The sequence below is a fragment of the Narcine bancroftii genome, chromosome 1 (assembly GCF_036971445.1).
Source record: "Narcine bancroftii isolate sNarBan1 chromosome 1, sNarBan1.hap1, whole genome shotgun sequence".
NCBI lineage: Eukaryota > Metazoa > Chordata > Chondrichthyes > Torpediniformes > Narcinidae > Narcine > Narcine bancroftii.
The window spans coordinates 151,461,555-151,486,865 of NC_091469.1; the positions used below are offsets into that span (position 1 = coordinate 151,461,555).

A 25,311-nucleotide genomic window follows, 5' to 3' on the forward strand; every position below is an offset into this window, starting at 1 on the left:
CTGATAATAATAGTGGTGTGAACCCTCTGAGAATATCCCTATACCAATCTGTGTAAAGACATGAGTTACTCTTGCACAGGACACAGGAAACCTCCTCAGTAATTTAAGGAGCAGGTCATGGTGAGAAGGTGTAAACTCCTTACACACAGTGGCAGATTCAAACCCGGGTCGCTGCAATGGCGCTGCGCTAACCGCGCCCGCACTGGATTCTGACTGTTTTCCCTCTCCTGCCTCTTGTAATTCTATAAACTTCTATCTGCTCTCCCTCAGCCTTCGCCACTCCAGATAAAGCAGCCCAAGTTTACCCAATCTCTCCCGGGCTAAACGCCGCCGCTGATCTAAGGACAGCAGGATCCCGCATTCACACGCTACATTAAACACCTGGCAAGCATCAATGGATTTGATGAGGTCTCCAGCACAAATCATGTTGGGGGTCACTTCACTGCCATAGAAAAGGTCACTAGAGCACAGCAGCTGCGAAATGATTGAGACAGACGCTTCCTGTAGAATCTTGGCATATTCAGTGGCATCTGGAAAAGAAATACCGTGAAATTAGAGGATTTGCAGAGGAAAAGGGCCTTGGCGAGCAGCTGGAGGCCATTTGTCTCCCTGTGTCTCCATTGGGCTTTTTGAAACAAATTGTCCTGTGTAGTCCCAGTCCCAACATTTTGTCTTAACACCGAGTATCTGTGGAGGAGGAGAACTTGTAAAATTATGGCCTGGGTTCACAATCTACAGATGTGAAACTTTGGTAGACACGGAACATAGTTAGAACCATAGCACAGAACCAGGCCCTTCGGCCCATCTAGTCTATGCTGATCTATTATCCCTTTGACCTCCTCCCACATCATACCCCTCCCAGTTAATAACGTGAAGGCTTCAGACATTTACAAGTCAATGGTAATCCAGATTACTGGATTACTGGCTATCTTCAGGAGGAGGAAGCCTTCCGCCTGCACCTGGTGTGACTCCAGTCCACCAGCAACACGTAAAGGCTGAAATAGTCATTCACGGACTCAGGCATAAAGGTACTTTCTAGCGTATCTCCCTCTCAGCTTCTCAGCGGAACTGCAGCCCATAGCCCTGGTGACTAACACTGTGCATTTAGTACTAGCATCCAGATCCTGCTTCCAAACCTCTTCCATTAAAGCCAAGGGTGCTACCAACACAGTTCAAGTCTCTGCCTCAAATGTTAATCTCTGAGATTCCTTTGATAGGCTTCTGTCTTTCAGATGTGCCCACCACAAATGCTCCAATGGACACCAGATCAGCCTTGGCCAAAACCCCATCATCTTTCCTTTCATATTTCAGTACGGAGCATTAGAGCTGCAGATTTGTTCTAAAACTGCACAGAAATGCTGGAGGAACTCCACCGGCCTCACAGCGCCTGTAGGAGGTAAAGATATATGACCGACATTTTTGGGCCTGAGCCCTTCCTCAAGGAATAAGCAAAGAGCAAGCAGGTTTAAGATTAAAGATTGAAGACAGAGCTGGAGGAGGACTCCAGATGACAAAAGGTAAGAATTGGACATGATAAGAGGAGAGGTAAGAATTGATTTTGGTTCTGTGAAAGGAGACGGAGGGAAGAAAGAGAGGGTGGGAGAGAGGAAGAGAGGAAATTAAAGGGCTTACCTTCGGGATGAGAGATTTGTCCTAACATGAATGGCTCTATATTCCTTGGAATTTAGAACAGTTTATAAGGACTTGATGAAGGACTCAATCCCGAAACATTGATTATGTATTTTTACCTTTGCTGTATAATGGAGACTGTTTGACCTGCTGAGGGTCTCCAGCTTTGTGTCTTTACTTCAACCACGGTGCCTACAGATTTTCATGTTGTACCAGTGTAGTTATTGAGAAGTTTCCACTGGAGGGATTGGCTTTTTTTGGAATATTTTATTGTAATTTTATGACCAAACAAATATCAATAATTAACCATCACAAATATATGCATAATCGAAAAGGAATCACTCATACAATCCGTTCAAATTTCCAAAAAGGAAAAGACCCCTCCCTTCCGCCCACAAACAAAAACCCCTCAAAGAGAAAGAAGAAGAAACAAGCAGAATGAAGAAGAAGAAGACGACTGAGGAACGAAAGGAAAAAAAAAAGGAACTGTTTGGATCCAGATTCCAGCTCGGAAAGTCCAGTTCTTTTTTTAACCTAGATCCCAAATCTGGGAGAAGAGGATTAAAAATAATTCAAAAATAGTGTGAGTGCCTAAAGTATTCAACCCTGTATTTGTAAAGATGGCTGCCAGACCTGCAAAAATATATTGTATTTTTTCCTTAAATTGTAAGTCATTTCCTCCAGGGGACACAACTCTGCATTTCCACATTCCATCGGCCTGCGTCCAGAAGGGAATCAAACTTCCAGGTAACTGAAATACATTTCCTGGCCACTGCTAATGCAATTTTAAGAAATTCTATCTGGTCCTTAGTCAGCCTCATTTTAGGTCTTATGTCCATAATATTTCCAAGACGAAACAATTCTGGACTTAGCAGCAGTTGCTTCCCAATAATCTGGTTTAACAAAATTCTTAAATTCTCCCATAAAGGTTTCAGTTTAGAGCATGACCAGGTAGAATGTAAGAAGGTATCTGCTTCTTCCCCTCATCTAAATCAAAACTCAGATATATTAGAATTTAATTGTGCCGTTTCTGCGGGATAAGAGAAAGAGCAGTGGCTCTCAACCTTTATCTTTCCACTCACATCCCACTTTAAGTAATCCCTCTGCCATCGGTGCTCTGTGATTAGTAAGGGATTGTTAAATGTGGTACGTGAGTGGGAAGGGAAGGTTGAGAATCATTGTTCTAGACCCAATTATTGCTGAAATATTTTGCTTGACCTTGAGAAAAAGTCCAATTGGCCCATTTCCTTTGGAGTTATGAAACCGTGCACATAACGAGTCAATTAGGAATGATTAAAACAGTGGTTTTCAAACTTTTTCTTCCCACCCACATACCACCTTAAGCAATCCATATAACCATTTATAGCACAGAAATAGGCCAATTTGGCCCTACTAGTCCATGCCGAACATCTTCTCCCACCTAGTCCCACTGGCACACATTTGGCCCATAACCCTCCACACCTTTCCCATCCATATACCAATCTATCCTTGAATATTAACATCGATCTCACTTCTATCACCACTGCCGGAAGTTCATTCCATACCCCCACCACCCTCTGTGTGAAGAAATTTCCCCCTATTTCCCACTTAAATTTTTCCCCTTTTACTCTCAACCCATGCCTTCTTGTTTGAATCTCCCCCACTCTCAGTGGAAAAAGCCTGTCCACATTGACTCTATCTGTCCCCCTTATAATTTTGAATACCTCTATCAAATCACCCCTCAACCTTCTACGCTCCAGGGAATAAATTCGCAGCTTGCTCAACCTTTCCCTGTAACTCAAACCCTGAAACCCTGGCAATATTCTCGTAAATCTCCTCTGCACTCTCTCTATTCTGTCTATATCCTTCCTGTAATTCAGCGACCAAAACTGCACACAATATTCCAAATTTGGCCTCACCAATGCCTTCTACAATTTCAATATAGTGAGTCAACATAACATTCCAACTCCTGTATTCTATACTCTGATTTATGAAACCCCTTACTAATCACAGAGCACTTATGGCTTAGGGAATACTTAAATTGGTATGTGAATGGAAAGACAAAGGTTGAGAACCACTGATATAGTTGATGCAAAAAATTATATTGCATAAATCTATATCCTACATTAATTGTATTAATCATGTAATTATGACATAAATCGGAACAGGTCTTATCATTAATACTGATATTCAAGTCAGATTCCCACATTTGTTTGGATTTGTATAACTCCCATTTGGGAGTGCCCGGTTGAAGTAGAAAGTACATTACTGATGTAAATTTCTTTTTGTGATCCCCTTTCAAATCAGAATCTCCATTTCACTGCCCTCTGGTGAAATCATGGTCGGTCCTAATACACCTTTAAAATAAAAAGCTCTTAATTGAAAGTACCAGAAGATTGTATTATTATGGATATTGTATTTGTTTTTTAACTGTTCAAATGACATAATTGTCCTTGTACATAACAATATTCCTCATATCTGATCCCTTTACGGGACCAAGCATGCGGAATTAAATTATCCATTATTAAAGGAATTGTTCTATTTTGAATCAAGGATGTTTTTGGAGTTGTTTTTTCCTTGAACCAATTAAATTATTCAATTTGTGCCAGGTTGTACTTTATTAATGGTGCCTCCTTTCCAGCAGAAATAAATTTAGTGTCCTATTAATACATAAAGTCTTCTGCCACTCTCTCTCTCCGAATTTGTACAGTTCAATTTCCACCCATAAAGACTTGTCTCTTCCATCTAAGAGGGCCGCCCAATAATAATATTTGAAATTTGAAACTTCCCATATGATATTTCCAAGTTAATTTTTCTATGGAGATTCTAGCTAACTTACTTTTCCAAAGAAATTCCCTAATTAATTTATTCGAGTTTTGAAAAATATTTCTGCGGTAATGGTGTTGGTAGAGACTGGAAAAGATATTGTAGACGTGGAATTAATGTTATTGGGAGAGTCACCCATTTACTTAAATCTTCTTTAACTTTCTTAAGCAAGGGTAGATAGTTCAATCCATACATTTTTTAAAAATCATTATCTACTTTGATCCCAAAATATTTAATCCCCTTTATTGGCCATCTTTATAGTCCCCATCCATTAAAGGTATCATCTCACTCTTATTCCAATTTATTTTATACCCAGAACCCTTCCCATAATCTTCCGATTGCAAATGCAGTCTTTGTAGAGATGTTACAGGTTCTGTCAGATATATTCATCGGCAAACAGACTGATCTTATGTCCATCTTGGTTCACTCTAAACCTCTTAATATTTGGGTCCCATCGAATAGTTCCCACTCAGGGTTCTATGACCAATACGAATAGGACTGGAGATAATGGGCATTCTTGTCTACTAGTCCTAGATAGTGGGAATGTCAAAGATATTTGACCACTTTGGTTCATTATATAAAGCTTGAATCCAATTTATAAAGTTTTGACCCAATCCAAATTTCTCCTATAATTTAAATAGAAAGTCCCACTCCAATCTATCAAAGAACTTTACTGCATCCAGAGCAACTATCACACTAAATTCGCCGCTTTTTTGGGCCAAATGAATTACATTAAGCAGTATGGTTACATTATCTTCTTCACAAATCCAGTTTGATCCATATTTATCAATTTAGACAAATATTTTGCCAGTAGATTTGCCAACGTTTTGGCTAGTACTTGATAATCTGTATTTAATAAGATGATGGTTTCAATGGATCCCTATCTTTCTTAGGAATCACCATTATTATTGCTGTGGAGGAGGGTTCTGGCAAAGTATGCCATCCAACTACCTGATTCAATACCTCCATAAAGAGAGGCATTAATAAGTCCTTAAATTCTTTATAAAATTCTGGTGGAAAGTCACCTTCACTGGGGGACTTATTAATATGTAGTGAATTCAATGGCTCTTCTATTTCCAATTGAGTAAAGGGTGTATTCAATTCCATATGTTCAGTCGAATCGAAATTAGGCAAAGCCAATCATGACAAATAATCATCTATTTTATTAACATCTCTTTGTGATTCCAATTTATATAATTTAGAATAAAATGATTTAAAGGCCTCATTAATTTCCTGTGGTTCATAGGAGATCCAATTGGTTTCTGTTTCAATTGCATTGTTTGTACAGGAAACATGTTCTGTTTTCAATTGCCAAGATAGGACTTTATGAGCTCTTAACCCAGCTTGTAATACCTTTGTCTCGTTCTCACTATTGCTTTTTTCTCTCTTATATGCTTGGAAGGTATTATATTCGAGTGTTTTACTGTTGAGTATCCCTTGTTTTTGTTCTGAGCTTCTTAACTGTAAGTCATTCTCCGAATTATATATTTCTTTTTCTAATTTATTTACCTCCCTATGTATTTATCTACCTCCCTTTTTAATTTTTAAAGTATAACTCATAATTTGACCTCTTAAATAAGCTTTTAAAGTATCCAAAAAATAAATTTATTTGCAAAACTAACTGTCATTCTATTGCCAAAAATTCCAATGCGCCTCCCAATAAAATCACAGATTTCAGATCTTCTCAACAGCATTGGATTGAAATGCCGTGCATACACCATACTTGTTTACCAGACATAGAAATTGATAACAATAGAGGTGAATGGTCTGACAGGATCCTCTCCTTATACTCAATTTCTATGATCCCATCCTGTAAAATGGTAAAAATAAATCTATCCTGGAGAATGAATCACGTCTATTAGAGTAAAAGGAGTAGTCTCTTTGTCTCAGATGTAATTTCCTCCAAGCACCCACAAAATTCAGTTCTTTTATTGAAACCAGGGTACCTTTAGCCATCCTTGTTCTGGCCACAGCTTTTGTTGACTTATCCAGAACTTATCCAAGTCTCCTGCTACTATTATATTTTGATATGCATCTGCCAATTGAAAAAAAAGTGTATTTTCATAAACCTTTCGTTATCTAAATTTGGAGCATATAAATTTAACCAAGTCCAAGATTCAGAATATATCTGACAGTGTACCTTAAATAGCTATCTTTTGGGTCAGTTGTAACATTCTGAACTACTGAAGGATAGTCTTGGCTGAGGGGGGACAGTTGCAAGATAATAATTGTCATTTAAAGCAGGTGTTGGGGAATTTCTTCTCACAAAGACTGCTGGGTCTCTGGAATTCTGAAAGAAAGTGAGAGAAAGAGAGAGCAAGATCAAGAGAGAGAGAATGAGAACTGAGGAAGGCAACAGGGGGAGGAAGAAGCTTAGGGGAGGGGGGTTTAATGGAAACAGAGAAGTCGATGTTAATGGAGGGTGCCCACACAGAATATGAAGTGCTGTTCCTCCAATTTGTGGGTGGTCTCAATCCAGCAGTGCATGAGACCATAGAGAGATGTGTCAGAAAGGGAATGCGATTTGTTTACCTTCCTTGGTGTGCCCCCATCCAGCGATCTGGCACAAGGAACCTTCCCGGAAGAAGTCATTTTCATTTGGTAAACACAAGGGTCGGACGAAGCGTGACTGGGTTGCACATGCCTTTTCGATCTTCTTCAGTTTGAGAAGGGCTTGGAGATACAAGGAATTCTGCTGGTGGGATATATAAATATACACCCACACAGGCACGCACATACTGTAAGCACTCCAACAGGCACATACAGGGTGGAGGTACATATAAATATACACACACACAGACATGCACATAAACACACCATTGGGCACACACTGGTATTACATACATGCATGCATGAGCATATACACATTGATTAGCATACACTAAAACACACATGCAATATATTAACTAACACATGCTGAAAATCTACACACATATAGATAATACATTAACACACAGACAACACACACACACTTACAGAATGTCAACACTCACTGACAATACATTAAGACCATAAGATATAGGAGCAGAAGTAGGCCATTCAGCCCAGAGTCTGCTCCACCATTCCCTCATGAATTGATTCATTCTCCCACTCAGGCCCACTCCCCTGTCTTCTCATAATTTTTGATGCCTTAACTATTCAGTTATCTATCAATCTTTGCCTTAAATGCATCCATTGACCTGGCCTCCACAGCTGCCCGTGGTCGCATACTCCAGAGGATCATCACACTCCAGCAAAAGTAATTCCTCCGCATCTCAGTGGGCCCCTTTCAATCCTGAAGTTGTGCCCTCTTGCCCGAGATTCCACCACCATAGGAAACAACTTTGCCACATCTACTCTGTCCAGGCCTTTCAACATTTGAAATGCTTCTTAGAGGTCCCCCCATCCTTCTTCTGAACTCCAAAGAGTACAGTCCAAGAGCCATCAAACATTTCTCATATGTTAATCCCTTCATTCCAGGAATCGTTCTTGTGAAGCTTCTCTGAATCCTCTCCAATGCCAGCATATCCTCTCTTAAATAAGGAGCCCAAACCTGTACCTTGTGCTCCAAGAGAGGCCTCGCCAGTGCCTTATATCTGACAGAGCCTCAACAACACGTCCATGCTCTTATATCCTATTCCTCCAGACAACATTGGATTCACCTTCTTCACCATTGACTTCAGCCTTGAGGACTTCCAAGTCCCTTTGCACCTCCAGATTTTGAATTTTCTTCCTATCCAAATAATAGCCTGGTCTTTTATTCCTTTTACCAAAATTCATCCCCATACACTTTCCAACATTGGATTTCATTTGCCACTTCCTTGTCCATTCTCCTAATCTATCTAAGTCTCTCCGCAGACTCTTTATTTCCTCATTACTACTTGCCCCTCCACCCATCTTTGAAACATCTGCCAACTTATGCACAAAGCCTTTTATTCCAAAATCCAAATCATTAACATACAACTGGGGTGGATTTGTCAGATGTATTCAAGAAGGAATCCTGACACAGTATGTGGACTGGCCGACAAGAGGAGAGGCCACACTGGATCTAGTTCTGGGTAATGAACCTGGTCAGGTGGCGGACCTCTCGTTGGGGGAACATCTTGGTGAGAGTGACCACAACTCCCTAAGCTTCAGCATAGCTAAGGAAAAGGATAAAATGGGAAAGAGCTTAATTGGGGAATGGCTAATTATGATGGGATGAGGCAGGAACTAGCGAGAGTAAATTAGAAACAGATGTTCAAGGGCAAAAACACAGAAGTCATGTGGAGGAAGTTTAGGGACCACTTGTGCTGGGTTCAGGATAGGTTTGTTCCACTGGAACAAGGAAAGGAAACCGTGGCTGACAAAACAGTTGAGGCAACTCGTTTAGAGGAAGAAGGAAGTATATATTAGATATAGGAAGCAGGAAACTGGAAGGGCTCATGAGAAGTATATGGTAGCCAGGAAGAAGCTTAAGAAAGAACTTAGGAGAGCTCAAAGGGGGCATGAGAAGGCCTTGACATATAGGGATTAAGGAGAATCCTAAGAACAGAAGGATGACGAGAATGAAAGTGGGGCTACTAAAGGATAAAGGAGACAACTGTGCCTGGAGGTGGAGGAGGTTGGGGAGGTCCTAAATGAATAGGACCTTGATCAGGATGAGATCAGAATAGAACAGGCTTGTGTGCTGGACGAAGTGGAGATTAAGGAAGAAGGCAACAAAATAAATTGTTGAGGGTAGGGCAGTAGATGTGGGCGACATGGATTTTAGGAAAGGCATTTGACAAAGTCCCTCACTAGATTCATCCAGAAAGTCATGAGACACGTGATCCGTTGAACCTTGGCTGTGTGGATAAAAGATTGGCTTGCAGGAGAAAGCAGAGAGTAGTAGTGGATGGAAAGTATTCTGCCTGGAGGTCAGTGAATAGTGAAGTAGCACAAGAATCCGTTCTGGGACCCCTGATCTTTGTGTTTTTTTATAAATGTCCTGGATGAAGAGGTGGAAGGATGGGTCAGTAAGTTTGTGGATGACATGAAGGTTGGAGGAGTTGTGGATGGAGCTGAAGGTTATTGCAGGTCACAAGAGGATATAGACAGGATGCAGAGTTGGACAGAAAAGTGGCAGATGGAGTTCAATCCAGATAAGTGTGAGGTGATGCATTTTAGAAGGTCAAACCAGACGGCTGAGTACAGGGTTAATGGTCGGTTACTTATAAGTGTGGATGAACAGAGGGACTTTGGGTTCAATTGTATCCGATGGAGTTTAGAAGGATGAGGGGGGACACGATTGAGGTATACAAAATCATCAGGGGGATAGACAGGGTGAAGTCGGATTACTTGTTCCCAATGATGGGGGAGACGAGGACTAGAGGGCATAGTTTAAGAATACAGGGTAGGATGGAGATGAGAAAACATTTTTTGACCCAGAGAAGTGTGAATCTGTGGAATGCTCTGCCACAGAGGGTGGTAGAGGCAGATTCGCTGATTATGTTCAAAAGAGAGTTAGATAAGACTCTAGTGGGCAAAGGAGTTAAGGGGATAAGGCTGGAAAGGGGTACTGATGGTAGTGATCAGCATGATCTGTAAAATGGCAGTGCTGGATCGACGGGCCGAAGGGCCTACTCCAGCTCCTATTGTCTATTGTCAAATCCATGCATCCCTCAATGTTGTCACACAAGTTGATAGGATAGTTAGGAAGGCCTATGGGATACTGGGATTCATTAATAGGGGGATTGAGTTCAGGAGTAGAGAGGTCATGCTGAATCTCTACAAATCTCTGTTATGACCACACTTGGAGTATTGTGTTCAGTTCTGGTCACTTCATTTTAGGAAGGATGTGGAAGCTCTGGAGAGGGTATGCAGGAGATTTACCAGGATGTTACTTAGATTGGAAAACAAGTCTTATGAGGCAAGGTTAGTAGAGCTGGGACTTTTCTCTTTGGAGTAAAGAAGGATAAGAGGAGACTTGATAGAGGTCTACAAGATTATGAGAGGCATAAATAAGGTGGACAGCCAGCGCCTGTTACCCAGGGAAGGAATAGCAAACACCAGAGGTCATAGGTACAAAGAGAAGGGAGGGAAGTTTAGGGGAGACATCAGGGGTAAAGGTTTTACACAGAGAGTTGTGGGGGCCTGGAATGCCTTGCCAGGGATGGTGGTGGAGGCTGAAACATTAGGGGCATTTAAGAGACTCTTGGACAGGCACATGGATGGAAGAAAAATAGAGGGTTATGTGGTAGGGAGGGTTTAGTCCTTTATTTTAGGAATATATGGGTCAGAAGAAAAGGTACAAGGACTGCTTAAATAAATCTCTTGGTGCCTGCCACACTGACCACCGCCAGTAGGCTGATATCACCTCAAACCATGCATCTTGGTGCCTCACAGTTCGGCGGGCAGCAACCTCCTTTGAAGAAGACCGCAGAGCCCACCTCACTGACAAAAGGCAAAGGAGAAAAAAAAACAAACACCTAACCCCAACCCACCAATTTTCCCCTGCAACCGCTGCAACCGTGCCTGCCTGTCCTGCATTGGACTTGTCAGTCACCAACGAGCCTGCAGCAGACGTGGACATACCCTTCCATAAATCTTCGTCCGCTAAGCCAAGCCAAAGAAAAGATATGGGTCAGCCCAATATCAAGGGCCAAAGGGCCTGTGCTGCACTGTAGTGTTCTATGTTCTATGTAAAAAGAAGTGGCCCCAACACCAACACTTGCAGAACATCACTGTAGCCAACCAGAATAGGATCCTTTTATCCCCACTGTTTCCTATTGATTAATCAAAGCTCCGTCTGTGCAAGCATCTACACACACACTCACTGACAATACATTAACACACACTAAAGATCCACACACTACACATGCACTCACACACAGACAATACATTTACACACACTGACAATACATCATCATACTCAATAACACACACACACTTCCTCTGAGATTTTTTAAAAAAGGATATATTTATAATTTTACCTATATCATGTCTGGTTTCTTCAAACGGACTGTACTCGTGGTGTAAAATGTATTTTGTGATTTCAAATTCCTGAGTGTGCTTGTCCGATTTATTAAAATAGTGTTGGCCCAACACCACTCTGATGGATGACTTCAGTGGACTTGGAGAAAATGAGAAAACTGGTCAGACTTCAGCAGAATATTCAACAAATCATTTTCCAAATCCTGATCACCAACATTCGATGACAGAGAAAATCCAAGCGTCTGCAATTACTGCATGAGAACTCTTTCAAATTTCTCCAGGTGGACCGTGGAGAGCATTCTGACTGGTTGCATCTCTGTCGGGTGTGGAGGTGCCAATGCACAGGACAGGAAAAGTCGACAGAGGGTTGTAGACTCAGCCATCGCCATCATGGGCACCAGTCTTCATTCCATCAAGGACATCTACAGGAAGCAATGTCTCAAGAAAACAGCCTCTATCCACGGGACCACCACCACCCAGGACATACCCTCTTCACACAGTTACCATGAGAAAGGAGCCTGAAGACAAAAACCCAGCGGCACAGGGACAGCTTCGTCCCCCCTGCCATCAGATTTCTGAACGGACAATGAACCATAGACACTAGCTCACTTTCTCTTCTTTTTGCACTAATTTATTTATTTTAAAATCTAAATTATAGCTGTAACCATACAAACTCTCGACTGTAACTCTGCCGCAAAACAACAAATTTTGTGACATGTTCCTGACAATAAATTCTGATTCGGCTTTGAAGTTCCATGGAGTTTCTGACTTGTTGGGTAGTTATGAAAATTAGCCTAGCTCCAAAGCTACCTTTGGGTCAGTAAGGCATGCAGAAGTTGCTGGCAGGTGAGAATCCCCGGTGTCAGTGCAGAGTCCACGATGGATGTGGCTGAGGTCAGCTACCTGAAAGGTATCACCAGATACTAAATAATATTTTAATAAATTTTGACACACAGTGCGGTAACAGGCCCATTGGCCCACAAGCCCGTGCCGCCCAATTACACCCAATTGACCTACAACCCCGGTACGTTTTGAACGGTGGGAGGAAACTGGAGCAACCGGGGTAAACCCACATCAACACAGGCATAACGTATAAACTCTTTACAGACACCGCAGGATTCGAACTCTGGTCCCAAACACTGACACTGTAATGGCATTGCGCTAAACGCTACGTTAAGCATACCATCCTGACATGGAAGGAGGTCTTGGCATTATGTCTGTAGGAGGAACCATTGCACCCTTCCTCTGAGAGGGGTTTGAATGTGTCTGTCTGAGTCATTTCTCAGAGCATCTTATCAACAAGCCGTGGTTAGCTCAGCACTCCACTTTCCTCCCACCCTCCAAAAAACATACAGGGTTTCTCAGTTAATTGGCTGGCAGAAACGCATGGGCCAGAAGGGCCTGTTACCGTGCTGTATGTCTAAATCCTTTTTAAATATATATAATACGTTTCCAATTAGCCAAAATGCTTGGGACTGGACGTTTTTTCGGTTAACTGCGTTTTTCGGATAACTGAGTATTGGCTTTAAGCAGTCCAGTAGCAGTGATCCCTGTTCAGGTGCATCCCGAGTAGCTGTGACCCTCGCTGGCCTGAGGACTGTTGCCGGGCCAATCTTTCCCCTCGGGTAGAAATGTCAAATAATAGAGGATGGGCACTTAGGATGAGAGGAGCAAGTTTTAAAAGGAGATCTGTGGTGTGTTTATTATGCACAGAGAATGGTAAATGCCTGGAATGGGCTGTGAGGGAGGGGTAGTGGTGGAAGCAGATACAATAATGGTGTTTTCAGAGATGTTTCCGCATCTAAAGGAGACAAAGACATATCTTGCTGATGTTTCAGGCTTAAGCCCCTCCTCAAGGAATAAGCCAAAAGCAGGAAATCTCAGAAAGTCTCAGAATTTAGACAGTGCTGGCTGGGGCAGGAATCCAGACCAAGAAAAGGTGTTTATTGGATACGATAAGGGGCGAGGAGAGAATTTATCACGTTTGTGTGAAAGGAGATGGACTGGAGAGACAGGGATAGGGAAAGGCGACTGGGGAAGAAGGGGGTGGAGGGATTTAACGAAAGCCAGAGAAGTTGATATTAATGCCATCCGGATGGAGGGTGCCCATTCAGAAGATGAGATGTTATTTCTCTAATTTGCAAGGGTCTCAGTGCAGTGCATGAGACCATGGACAAACATGTCGGCCAGGGAATGTGATGGAGAATTAAAATGGGGGGCCATTGGGAGATCTACGCTATTGCGGTGGATGGAGCTAAAGTACTCAACAAAGTGATCTCCCAGACTTCGTCCAGTCTCTCCAATATAGAGGAGAATCAGATGTAGTAGATGACCCCTGCAAAATCACAAGTGAAATGTTGCATCACTTGGAAGGACTGTTTGGGGCCTCGAATGGTGGTGAGAGAGGAGGTGTAGGTGCAAGTGAAGCATCTCCTGTGGTCACAGGGATAGGTCCCACAGGGACCACTGGTGGGAGGGAGGAGTGGACAAGGGAGTCATGGAGGGAGCAGTCCCTGTGGACAACGGAGAGGGGAGGAGAGGGGAATATGTGTCCAGTGGTGGGACCATGTAGTAGATGGCGGGAATGGCGGAAGAGGATGTGCTGGATGCGAAGGTTGGTGGGGTGGTAGATGAGGACAAGAGGAATCCTGTCCTCACTGCACATGGGAGTGGAGGGGGCCAGGACAGATGTGCGGGTAATGGAGGATATGCACATGAGAGCCAAGTTGATGGCGGTGGAGGGAAACCCCACGTTGTTTGAAGAAGGAGGACATCTCTGATGATCTGGCATGGAAGTCCTTATCCTGGGTGCAGATGTGATGGAAACGGAGGAATTGAGAGAATGGATTGGAATCCTTACATGGGGAAGAGGGATAGTTGAGGTAACTGTGCGAGTTGGTGGGATTATAGAAGATGCCTGTCGAGAGTTTGTCTCCCAAGATGGAGACAGAGAGATCAAAGAAGGGGAGTGTGCTGCTGGGGATGGACCAAGTGAATTTATGGTTGGGTGGAAGTTGGCAGCAAAGTGGATAAAGTCAATGTGCTCATTATGGGTACATGAGGCAGCTCCAAAATAGTAATCGATGTAGAAGAGGAAGACAGTCGAGGGCTTCTGGAAGGTCATCAACCTGGAGAAAAATGGGTGTTGGTCAGACTGAAACTTGTGTGCTTGTACTAACCACCCGAGACTGCTATAGTTCTTCATTTATTTGTATCAATTAATACTTATCCTGCATATGTATTGCTTGTCTGGTTGTGTGTCAACGTGTTTTGCACTGAGAACCAGAGAACTCTGTTTCATCAGGTTGTACTTGTACAATAAGATAACGATAAACTTTACTTGCTAACTTTCCAGTGGAAGGAGATGCCCGCTAGCATGTTCTGGGGTTATGGGAGCTCATGCATTGAGGCTTGGTGAAGCCACCATAAAGGTTGAGTGGGGTAGAACACCATGTCTCACATTCTGTGTTCACTGGACCTTTTGAGGGACAGGTCCCTGTGTGACTGCCTGCCCAACACTTCATGGGTGTAGTGCATTGAGAGGAATCACCAAATGGAGGCCAGCTCGTGGGAACCAAGTATTGGGACGGGAGTGGTGAGGGTGCCGACAGCGAGCAAGGCTCCCAAAGAGCGTCAGGCATCAACAACTTCTGAGTCACATCAGGGGGCTTGGAGCTGGGAACCAAGGAGGGTGACTGGGAGGTCGGGTTCACCGCTGGAATGGACGGGAGGCTGAGCGGCTACGGAAATTATAGGAGGCAGGAGGAGGTGGCGGATTCACTGACACTTGAGAGCTCTGAAGGGACTCTCGATTGCCTCTGTTTCTTGCCCTTATTGGGCACTGGACTAGTGGCGACTCTATGTGTGTCTTGAGAATTGAGTCGTCTGGGACTGTATGTGCTGGAATTTAGAAGAATGAGAGAGGATCTAAAAACAAAAGCATAAAAAATTATGAAAGACATAGATAAAATAGAGGTAGGTTTCTAGTGGTAGAGAACCAGGGGACATAGCCTCAAGACTCAGGGTAGTGGATTGAAGACAGAGATGAGGAGGAATTGCTTTTCCCAGAGGGTGGTGAATCTGTGGAACTCTCTGCCCATTGAAGCAGTGGAGGCGACCTCAGTAAATATATTTAAGACAAGATTGGGGAGATTTTTACATAGTAAGGATATGGGGGGAAGGCAGGTAGGTGGAGATGAGCCATGATCCCAATGAATGGCGGAGCAGGCTTGATGGGCCGGATGACCCACTCCTTCTCCGGTTCTTATGTTTACAGGACAAACGAGGAAAATGAGTCCTCGGTTTTGTGTCTGTAACAAGAAAGGAACCTTGAACATGAGAAATAGGAGCAGGAGTCAACCATCTGATCTGGCCCTGGACTCAGCTCCACCAACTTGCCTTTTCTCCATAGCCTATAATCCCCCAACTTTGAAAAAATCTAACTGTGTCTTAATTACATTTAATAGGCCTTTTCACAGGGATATATTTCTGGGCCCTCCCGTAAGCCAGCAGTGTGAAAATGTCGGCCCAGTAATTTTCCCAGACCACCCTCTCCCTGTTGGGTGAAAAGGCAAATGGCCGAGCAGGGAAGCGTCGTGACTTCAGCACTTGTGTGCTGCGTTGCATAGGTGATTAAAATAAAGAATCATACTACAGATATCCTGACAACAGCGGGTCGTTTCGGGGGCCCCCCTGGGCACCTCGCAGCGGCGGCTCAATGCAGGATCAATGGCCGTCCTCGTTACCTATAATCCCCCACGCAGCTGGAACGGCTCTGCATTTCCCAGGGCGGTTCCAACTGTGTGAGGGATTATGAGTAACAAAGTTGGCCATTGATCCCTTGTTGTGCCACCATCGCAACATGCCGAAAGAGTTCCGAAGTGGGGAGGGTGGGCGACAAATGGCTGGGGGCGGCAACAAATGGCCTAGGGTGCGACGGATGGTTGGCTGTGGACAGGGGGCGTTGGAGGAGAGGAGTGGCCAGCTGGGGGCTTGGGGGGACGACGAACGGCCGGGGGGTTGAGGGGGTGCAGTGGGGACCAGCCAGCCGAGGAGGAGGGTGGGGGGGAGCGGCAGGCCGAGGGTAGAGAAGGGAGTGGCCTGCTGGGAGCGGGTGGGGGGGATGTCTCATTAAGCATTTGGACCATATCACCAAATCTGAATCGCATTTAATACCAATTGGAGAACTGAGTAAAGAAATGTTTTAAAGACATGTGATGATGAAATAAACACCCTGTATCCAGTTCACATATCAGTGAAGGTATAAATTACCAGGGAGGGCAAATTCCAGGGGATTTGGACTGTGGTGTGAAGCTCAGGTCTCACCTACCAGTGGTAACAACTTTTCTGCCTCAATTTTATCAATCATTTTCATAATGTTAAAAGTTTCCATAAGATCCACTTTCATTCCCCTGAATTCCAGTGAGTACAGTTCCAGGCCCCTCAATCGTTCCTCATGGACCATCTCCCTCATCTCTGGGATCAACCTGGTGAACCTCCTCTGCACCAAAGCCAGTCAAGTAAGGAGACCATAACTACCCGCAGGATTCCAGTTGAGGTCTCACTGGGACCTTGTTCGGTTGCAGTAGAACCTCCCTGCCCTTAAATTGAATCCCTCTATCAAAGAAAGCTAACGTTCCATTTGTCTTCTTGATTACCTGCTGCACCTGCAAACCAACCTGTCGTGATTATTACCTCTGAGAATTTTTCATCACTATGTACAGGAGCATGCAATGGGAATGTAGGTTCACTACTTTCTGGAAAAAGCTGCCCCTCCTCTTGTCCATCATAAATCTACTACCCTGAATCTTATGTTGAGGCTGTGTTTCCTAGTTCGACTTTCATCGACCAATGGAAACAACCTTCCTGCCTCCATCTTATCCATCCCTTTCATAATTTCACATGTTTCCATAAGATCCCCCGCTCATTCTTTTCAATTCCAGCGAATACTGTTCCAGGCAACTCATCAGAACATAAGAGGAGTCAGCCATCCGAGTGTTGAACCTGCTCTGCCATTCAATAAGATCATGGCTGATCTGATGATAGACTCATCTCCACTTACTTGCCTTTTCCCCATATCCCTTAATGCCCCAACTATGTAAAATTCTATCCAACCTTGTCTTAAATAAATTTGCTGAGGTCACCTCCACTACTTCAATGGGCATCAAATTCTACAGACTCACCACCCTCTGGAGAAAGCAGTTCCTCCTCATCTCCTTCCTAAATCTACCACCCTGAATCTTGAGGCTATGTCCCCTAGTTCTAGTCTCTCCCACTAATGGAAACAACTTACCTACCTCTATTTTATCTATGCCTTTCTTAATTTTATGTGTCTTTAAGATTCCTTCTCATTCTTCTAAACGAGTACAGTCCCAGACAACTCAATCTCTCATTACCCCTCATCTCTGGAATCAACCTGGTGAACCTCTTCTGCAGCATCTCCAAAGCCAGAATGTAGTTCCTAAGTAGAGAAACCAGAACTGCATGCAGTATTCCAGGAAAGGCCTCACCAGTATCTTGTACAGTTGCACCATAAGCTCCCTGCTCTTAAATTCCATCCCTCCAGCAAAGACCAACATCCCATTTGCCTTCTTGAGTACATGTTGCATCTGTAAACCAACCATTTGTAATTCAAGAATTTTGGTGCATCTGTACATTGTACCTGTGTACTTACAAGAAACTCTCATAACTTATCAGTCCTGAAGGCTGTCTAAGTTACCTGTGGAGGAAGCAGTGGGCAGCAGAGATGACCCAGCAAGGATATATCAGTGTTCCAGTGCAGAAGTTCGAGCCGATGTAAATGGCCGCGATCCAGGGATGAGAACCCCGCATTGCCACGGACCCTCCGACAATCCTCGGCCTGAAGATCTTGTGGTGCCGTTTACCGCACAAGGGTGGTTGCTTGGGAGCCTTCGATCCAGTCATCCTCGCGAGGGGTGGTGGTCTCCTTGCGTAAATGGCTGCAAGGCAAGAAGGCAAACCCAGCATGTCACCCGGTTGTGTCCACTGAGACCAGGGTCTGCCACAGAGCGAAACGGCGGTTACACAACAGGGAGGTGAACAAGATAACCTGGGGCCAGGTGCAGTACTCAAAAGTGCCAGAGAAACTCAGCAGGTCATGCAGCATATCCATGAAAATTAATTTAGGTGTTTTTTAAATTTAGGCATGCAGCGCAGTAACAAGACATTTTAGCCCACGAGCCTATGCCATCCAATTATACCTAATTAACCTCCAATCCCTGTACATTTTGAATGGTGGGAGGAAACTGGAGCCCCTGGAGAAACCCACACAGACATGGGGAGAACGTACAAACTCCTTACAGACAGCACAGGATGTGAACCCAGGTCCCAATCATTGGCTTGTAAAGGCATTGTGCTAACCGCTACGCCAACCGTTAACCACAGGGAAACAGTTTTGCCCTGACTGCAACTGTGAATATCTATTTATCTATCCTTAACTATCCTGCTCCCTCACCACGGTACATGACCCCAAACAGGCCTTTCACGTGAAGCAACACTTCACCTGTACATCCAAAGGACTTATTCACTGCATCTGGTGCACCCTTTGTAGCCTTCTGTACGTCAGAGAGACCAGCCACAGACCGGGAGATCGCTTCGCTCAGCACCTCTGCTCCATTCGCAACCACAGCGACCACCCAGTGGCCAACCATTTCAATTCCGAATCACACTCCCATATTCACGTGTCTGTCCATGTACTATCCCACCCTGACCACCCACAGATTGGAGGAACACACCTTATTTTGCGGCTGGGCACCCTCCAGCCAGATGGCATGAATATTGACTTTACTCCTTTCCACTAAACCTGCTCACCTTTCCTTCCCCCTCCCCCTTTTCCTTTCCTTCCAGTTATTCCACCCACACAGCCCTAGTATTCCCCCCTCCCCCTCATTGCTGCTGTCCCCTCCCTCCTTTCTCCTGCCTTTCCACTCACCACCCCCCCCCCACCTTCCCTCCACCTACCCTTTTGTTCGGACGCTTGCCGGCATTTTCTCCCACTTTGATGAAGGGCTCAAGCCCGAAACGTCAGTTGTGTATCTTTACCTTTGCTACATAAAGGACACCGTTGACCTGCTGAGTTCCTCCGGCATTTTGTGTTTTTACTATCTACACTTTCATATTTATCAAATCTTTTCTATGTCATGGCTTATTGACAATTTAACTTATACCATTGTAGTTGGTGTATCTTATATATATATACTGGGCAGCACGGTGTAGCAGTTAGCGCACGCCTTTAAATAATCTTCCAGAGGAAATAGTTGAGGCAGAATCAATTCTTTCCTTTAAGAGGAGGTTGGATATATACATGGATAAGAGGGGGTTGGAGGGTTATGGGCGGAGAATAGGCAGGGGGAGCTAGCAGAATTGTTTGAGTGAACTGGCGTGGACTTGTAGAGCCGAGATGGCCTGTTACAGGCCATAAACTGTTATATGGTTAAAATTCAGTGTAAATTTGGCAGCACCGACTTGTGGGGCAAAACGGCCTGTTATCGTGCTGTATATTTAAATTTAAAATTTAAATTTACATATGTGGCTGCACCAAGTACGAAGTTCAGCGCATCTGTAACTTGTGCTTAGGTATATGACAATAAATTCTTGTGTTGTATACCCCTGGTATCCGGCACCTACAGGGATTGGTAGATGCCAAATATGTGAATTTTCCGGTTGCTTGAGTTTACGTGTTGCATGGATTGGCAAACTAATGGAGAGTTTTAAACTTCCGTATTTTTACCTATTTATTTTCTGAATTTATTTTTGTCTGTTGCTTAAGGCTGCGAGTTGCTTGAATCCTATATATCAGGGGTTTTAGTGTACTCAACTCCAGTGTTCCAACAACTACAAGTAACAGCACAGCGCTATTCCAGCACCAGTGACCCGGGTTCGAATCTGGCGTTGTCTGCAAGGAGTTTGTACATTCTCCCCATCCCTGCATGGGTTTCCTGTGGGTGCTCTGGTTTCCTCCCACCCTTCAAAACAAATGGGGTTTGTAGTATGAAAAACAATGTCGGAAAGTGTACGGTCATGCACTTTGGTAGAAAAAAATAAATTGGCGGAACTGTTTTCTAATTGGGAGAAAATTGAAAATACCTGGGAGTCCTCGTGCAGGAGAGCCTGAAGGTGAACTTGCAGGTAAAGAAGGCAAATGCAAAGCTGGCATTCAGTTCAAGAGGAATAGAATATATAGGAGAAGAGATGTGAGGCTGAGGCTTTATAAGGCATGGTGAGACCTTGGAGAATTGTGAGTTGTTTTGGGCCCCTCATTTAAGAAAGGATGTGCTGATATTGGAGAGGGTTCTGAGGAGGTTCACAAGGAATATTTGCTGGCTCTCAGCCTGTACATGTTGGAATTTAGAAGAATAAGGAGAAATCTCATTGAAACATCTCAAATGTTGACAGAGTAGATGTAGAAGGGTTGTTTACCATGCTGGGAGAGTCTAGGACAAGAGGGCACAATTTCAGGATTGAAGGGCGTCTGCCTAGAACAGAGTTGCCATTAGTGTCACCCAGTGCCCCTTCCAGTATGAGAGAAAGAGAAGCAAAAGAGAGACCAATCAGAGTCACTGAGTGTATGTGAATTTTCCTCCAGAGCTTGTGGAGGCTATGTCCCCTAGTTCTAGTCTCTCCCCTGGTCAAGGGTTCACACAACAGCTGCACAGGCTCCTGTTCGATTAATTGGCAACCCGAGCTCCAGATGCAAACCTCCAACACCTTCAGGAAGCCTGAGGCCCTATAGGAGCCCTTCTTGGCCTCAGCTCTCTCTTGAATCCCAACTCCAAGACCTGTTTCCCATGAGCCAGCCTCCAGCACCCTGCAGCCCATGCAGGTTCCCCAACCGCAAGTCGTCGTTCAGCCGCTGAGCCCTTCACTGGTCTGCTGCCATGGTCACCTTCCCTGTAAGGTCATCTCCTCTGTTTCTCCTTCTCCTTCCCAACGGGATATTCTTTGCCTTTTTGGTGCTCTGTGCTGGTCCGCAGCTCCCTGGAGTCTTCAACCCTTCGAGGCTGCGACTGAGCACAGGCACTACCATCCGGGCACAAGCCTCTGCGGTTGCGGGATTTTACTTCCAGAAGTTGGTAAGAGACACAGGTGACGTGCCAATTCATACAGCACAGTAAAAGCCAATTCTAGCCATTTAAACTCATACCGCCCAATTACACCCAAATTAACCTGCAACCCGATATGTTTTTTGAAGGGTAGGAGGAAACTGGAACACCCATGGAAACCCCACACGGACATGGGGAGAATATACAAATTCCTTACAGACAGCACCAGATTCAAACCCTTTTTAAGTGAAGCAACACTTCACTTGTGAATCCATGGGAGTGATTTACTTCATACGCTGCTTCCCTTTACGACCTTCTCTACATCGGGGAGACCGGGCGCAAAGTGGGAGATCACTTCACTGAGCACCTTTGCTCTGTCTGCGTCAGTGACGGGGATCTCCCAGTGGCCGACCACTTCAATTCTGCGCCCTGCTCCCATGTCTATCCATGGCCTTGTACTAGCCCATCAAGAGCACCCATAAATTGGTGAAACAGCACCTACTTTTCTGATGGGCACTCTCCAGCCAGCTTGTCCAGTTTCTGCTAACCTCCTTTCCATTTGTCCTCCCTTCCCTTCCCTTTGTCTTCTTTCCCTCTCTATTCACCAAGCCATCCCTCCTCTCCCGCTGGATGCTGCACCCTCCCTCCCTTCTCCACCTATTACCTCCTGCCTTTGGGACCGTACTCTCCCCCTGCCCCGCCCCTCCCCACCATTTTGTTCAGATGCCTGTCGACATGTTTTCATAACTCGATGAAGGGCTCAAGCCTGAAATGTAGGTTATGCATCTTTATCAGTACACAGACCTGCTGAGTTTCTCCAGGGTTGTGTTTTTCTACTGATTCCAGTTTTTGTGGACCTAATAATATTTAAGACCCAGATACTCACTTGCTGTACCACACTTTGGGATGTCGCAGTGTTCCCAGGATATATGGTCACCCAAGATTATGTAGCACCAGGGTTTTGTGTCGCCATCTGGGTTTCTGTTCAAGATAAATGGATAAAGGTTCATCAGCTCTGATTGTCTCCTGCCATACAAGGACCGGAGGTGGACGAGAGAATTAAATTCAATTGGAAAGATGGGCATTGACGCAGGAAGATGAGGAATAGAAATTCAACTAAGTAAATAAAATTAGTTTTGGTGACCATAAACCATTGAATGAAACAACATCTGGTGCAGAACCATAGAGCCATAGAATACTACAGCACAGAAACGGGCCCCTTGAGTCTGTGCCAAACTATTATTCAGGATCGGAATCAGGTTTGTTGTAATGAACGGATATCACTTATTTCTTGTGATTTATAAGTTATTTGATTTGATTCTTTATTAGTTGCTATGATTGCCCTAGATATTGGTTCTGCTTTTAATTGCCATGCAATGACCTTGTGTGTCCTCTCACCCAGTTAATAATATCTTTGCTTAGTTCTCATTATGTCTCTTTCTATTTTATAGGTTTACCAAGTATTACACCGTAACTTATAATTTATCAAAGCTCTTCTTTACCCTCACTTGTTTGTCTCTGCAAGTCCTTTTCTAAATCTGTTCTATCTTTTTCAAGTTGTTCTATTTCTTTCATATAATCTTTCCTTATCTTAGATGTACAGCTTATTACTTAACTTCTTAAATATGCCTTCATGGCATCCCATAAAATAAGTTTATTCATTGCCGAGTTAGAATTAATTTCAAAGAAAATCCATATTTGCTATTTAATAAACTCACAAAAATCTTTTCTTTTTAACATCATTGAATTAAACCTCCATCTGTAATCTGATTTTCCTCCATCTTCCATTGATATTGCCAAAAATGAAAGTGAGTGATCTGACAAAATTCTTGCTTTATCTTCAACTTTTTTAATCCTTCCCAGAAATTGTGCTGATATTAAGAAAAAAATCAATTCTAGCTTAAGAATGGTGTCTATTAGAATAAAAAGAATAGTCCCTTTCTCTTGGAAATTGGAAAATGTAATTGCAGATATGTCTATTAAAATGTTTATTTCAATTATGAATACAACTTTACAAAAAGGAAAGTATAAATGACGAGTTCGTAAGACAAGACAAAGATGGGAGACAGATTTCCAGGGATTTCTATACACGATGAGTGAAAAAAAAGTGCCTTCCACAACCTCAAGACATCCCAAATTTCAATGCAGCTGGTAAAGTAGTTTTGAAGAGTAGTTGGGGTACAATGTAAGAAGCAAAGCATTCAATTTGTCCACAGGAAGTTCCTATAACCCCAATATAATAAATGACCTGATCATTCGATATTAGAGATGTCCATTCAGGAATAATTACCTGAGTACTGTAAGTACCCTGACACTTATCTAAAGTGTGCTGACTGGCTGCATCATGGCCTGCTATGAGGACGCTAATACCTCTGAGTGGAAAGTCCTGCAAAAGGTAATGAACACAGCCCAGAACATCAAAGGCAAAACTCTCCCCACCATTGAGAACATCTACAGGGAACGCTGCCGTCAGAGGGCAAATCGTCAAGGATCCCCACTGCCTAGCTTTGTTCTCACTGCTACCATCAGGAAAGAGATATAGGGGCCATGAGACTCGCACCACCAGGCTTGGGAACAGCTGCTACCCCTCCACCATCACACTCCTCAACGACAAACTCAATCAGGGACTCTTTTAAGGAATTTTGCACTTTATTGATATTTTTCCTCTGTATTGCACAATCAGTTGTTTACATTTCTTTATTTGTTTTTATGTGTTCATTGAGCACAGTTTTTTTCTGCACTACCAATTAGTGGTAATTCAGCCTGGCCTGCAGGAAAAGAATCTCAGGGTTGTATGTGATGTCAAGTATGTCTAGAATACAAAGAAAGATTGAGTTGGCTGAGTCTTTATTCAGTGCGACACATTGTAAGAGCCATATCACACTGAGTGGTGAGCATGCTCAGTGCGACACATTGTAAGAGCCATATCACACTGAGTGGTGAGCATGCTCAGTGCGACACATTGTAAGAGCCATATCACACTGAGAGGTGAGCATGCTCAGTGCGACACATTGTAAGAGCCATATCACACTGAGAGGTGAGCATGCTCAGTGCGACACATTGTAAGAGCCATATCACACTGAGAGGTGAGCATGCTCAGTGCGACACATTGTAAGAGCCATATCACACTGAGTACCTGATGTGAGTAAAGATTTGTGCTTCTAAACTTACAAGCTTTTCTTAGAGTTTTTTAAGACTGAGGACTTAACAACGACATTCTTTCTTTCCTTACCTGCAGTAGGAATGGTCACCCAGCCCCAACTGAAAAGCTTCTTCCAAGCTAGTGATGTTTAATCTGTTTCGCACAAAGTCCTCTTTCCAAGGCATGCACTCGATCTTGGACTCAGTCTCGTCCTCCGTTCCTTTGTAGGTCACCCCGTTGTTTCTGTAACAGTTCTCGTTCTTATCTGGGTGAAAGCAAGTACACCAGGTGATGGTCTGCCATTGAGCACAAGATGGAAATAATTCTTAATGGGTGGTGCAGAACCAGCAGATTTCTAACGTGGGCATTCACACAACAGGTGACTCTGCAAACGCTGGAATCTGGAGCAAAAGGCAGTCTGGTGGAGAAACTCTCAGCGAGTCGAGAAGTATCAGTGGGAGAGAAAAATGATTGACCTTATGGGTCGGAAATCCTTCTTCAAGACTGTCACATCATTGGTTGGTCAGATTGCTCCCGAGAAATTTTAACTAAAGAAATCAACTTAACAACATTGTCTGCTGAGCAATGATTCTTAATGAAACCCGTCTGATCGACATGAATCACATTGGGTAAGTATTTGGCTAATCTATTAGCCAGAACCTTGTCTACAATTTTATAATCCACATTTAACAAAGAAATAGATCTATACGATCCTGCTCTTCAGAATAACAGTAATAATTG

The 25,311-nt window shown here is 43.8% G+C and overlaps 1 protein-coding gene across 3 annotated transcripts in view; it reads right to left on the reverse strand.

The window, feature by feature from the left end:
* LOC138765089 (hepatocyte growth factor activator-like) overlaps window positions 1-25,311 on the reverse strand; it is a 104,873-nt gene that overhangs the window by 6,462 nt on the left and 73,100 nt on the right. For all 3 annotated transcript variants that reach the window (XM_069941819.1, XM_069941809.1, XM_069941800.1), the window contains 6 exons: window positions 24,661-24,835; window positions 22,315-22,409; window positions 18,086-18,326; window positions 11,367-11,506; window positions 6,967-7,107; window positions 382-530 (listed from right to left, as the gene is read on the reverse strand). In XM_069941819.1, coding sequence (XP_069797920.1) covers window positions 382-530; window positions 6,967-7,107; window positions 11,367-11,506; window positions 18,086-18,326; window positions 22,315-22,409; window positions 24,661-24,835 — 941 coding nt within the window. The remainder of the gene's footprint in view (window positions 1-381; window positions 531-6,966; window positions 7,108-11,366; window positions 11,507-18,085; window positions 18,327-22,314; window positions 22,410-24,660; window positions 24,836-25,311) is intronic.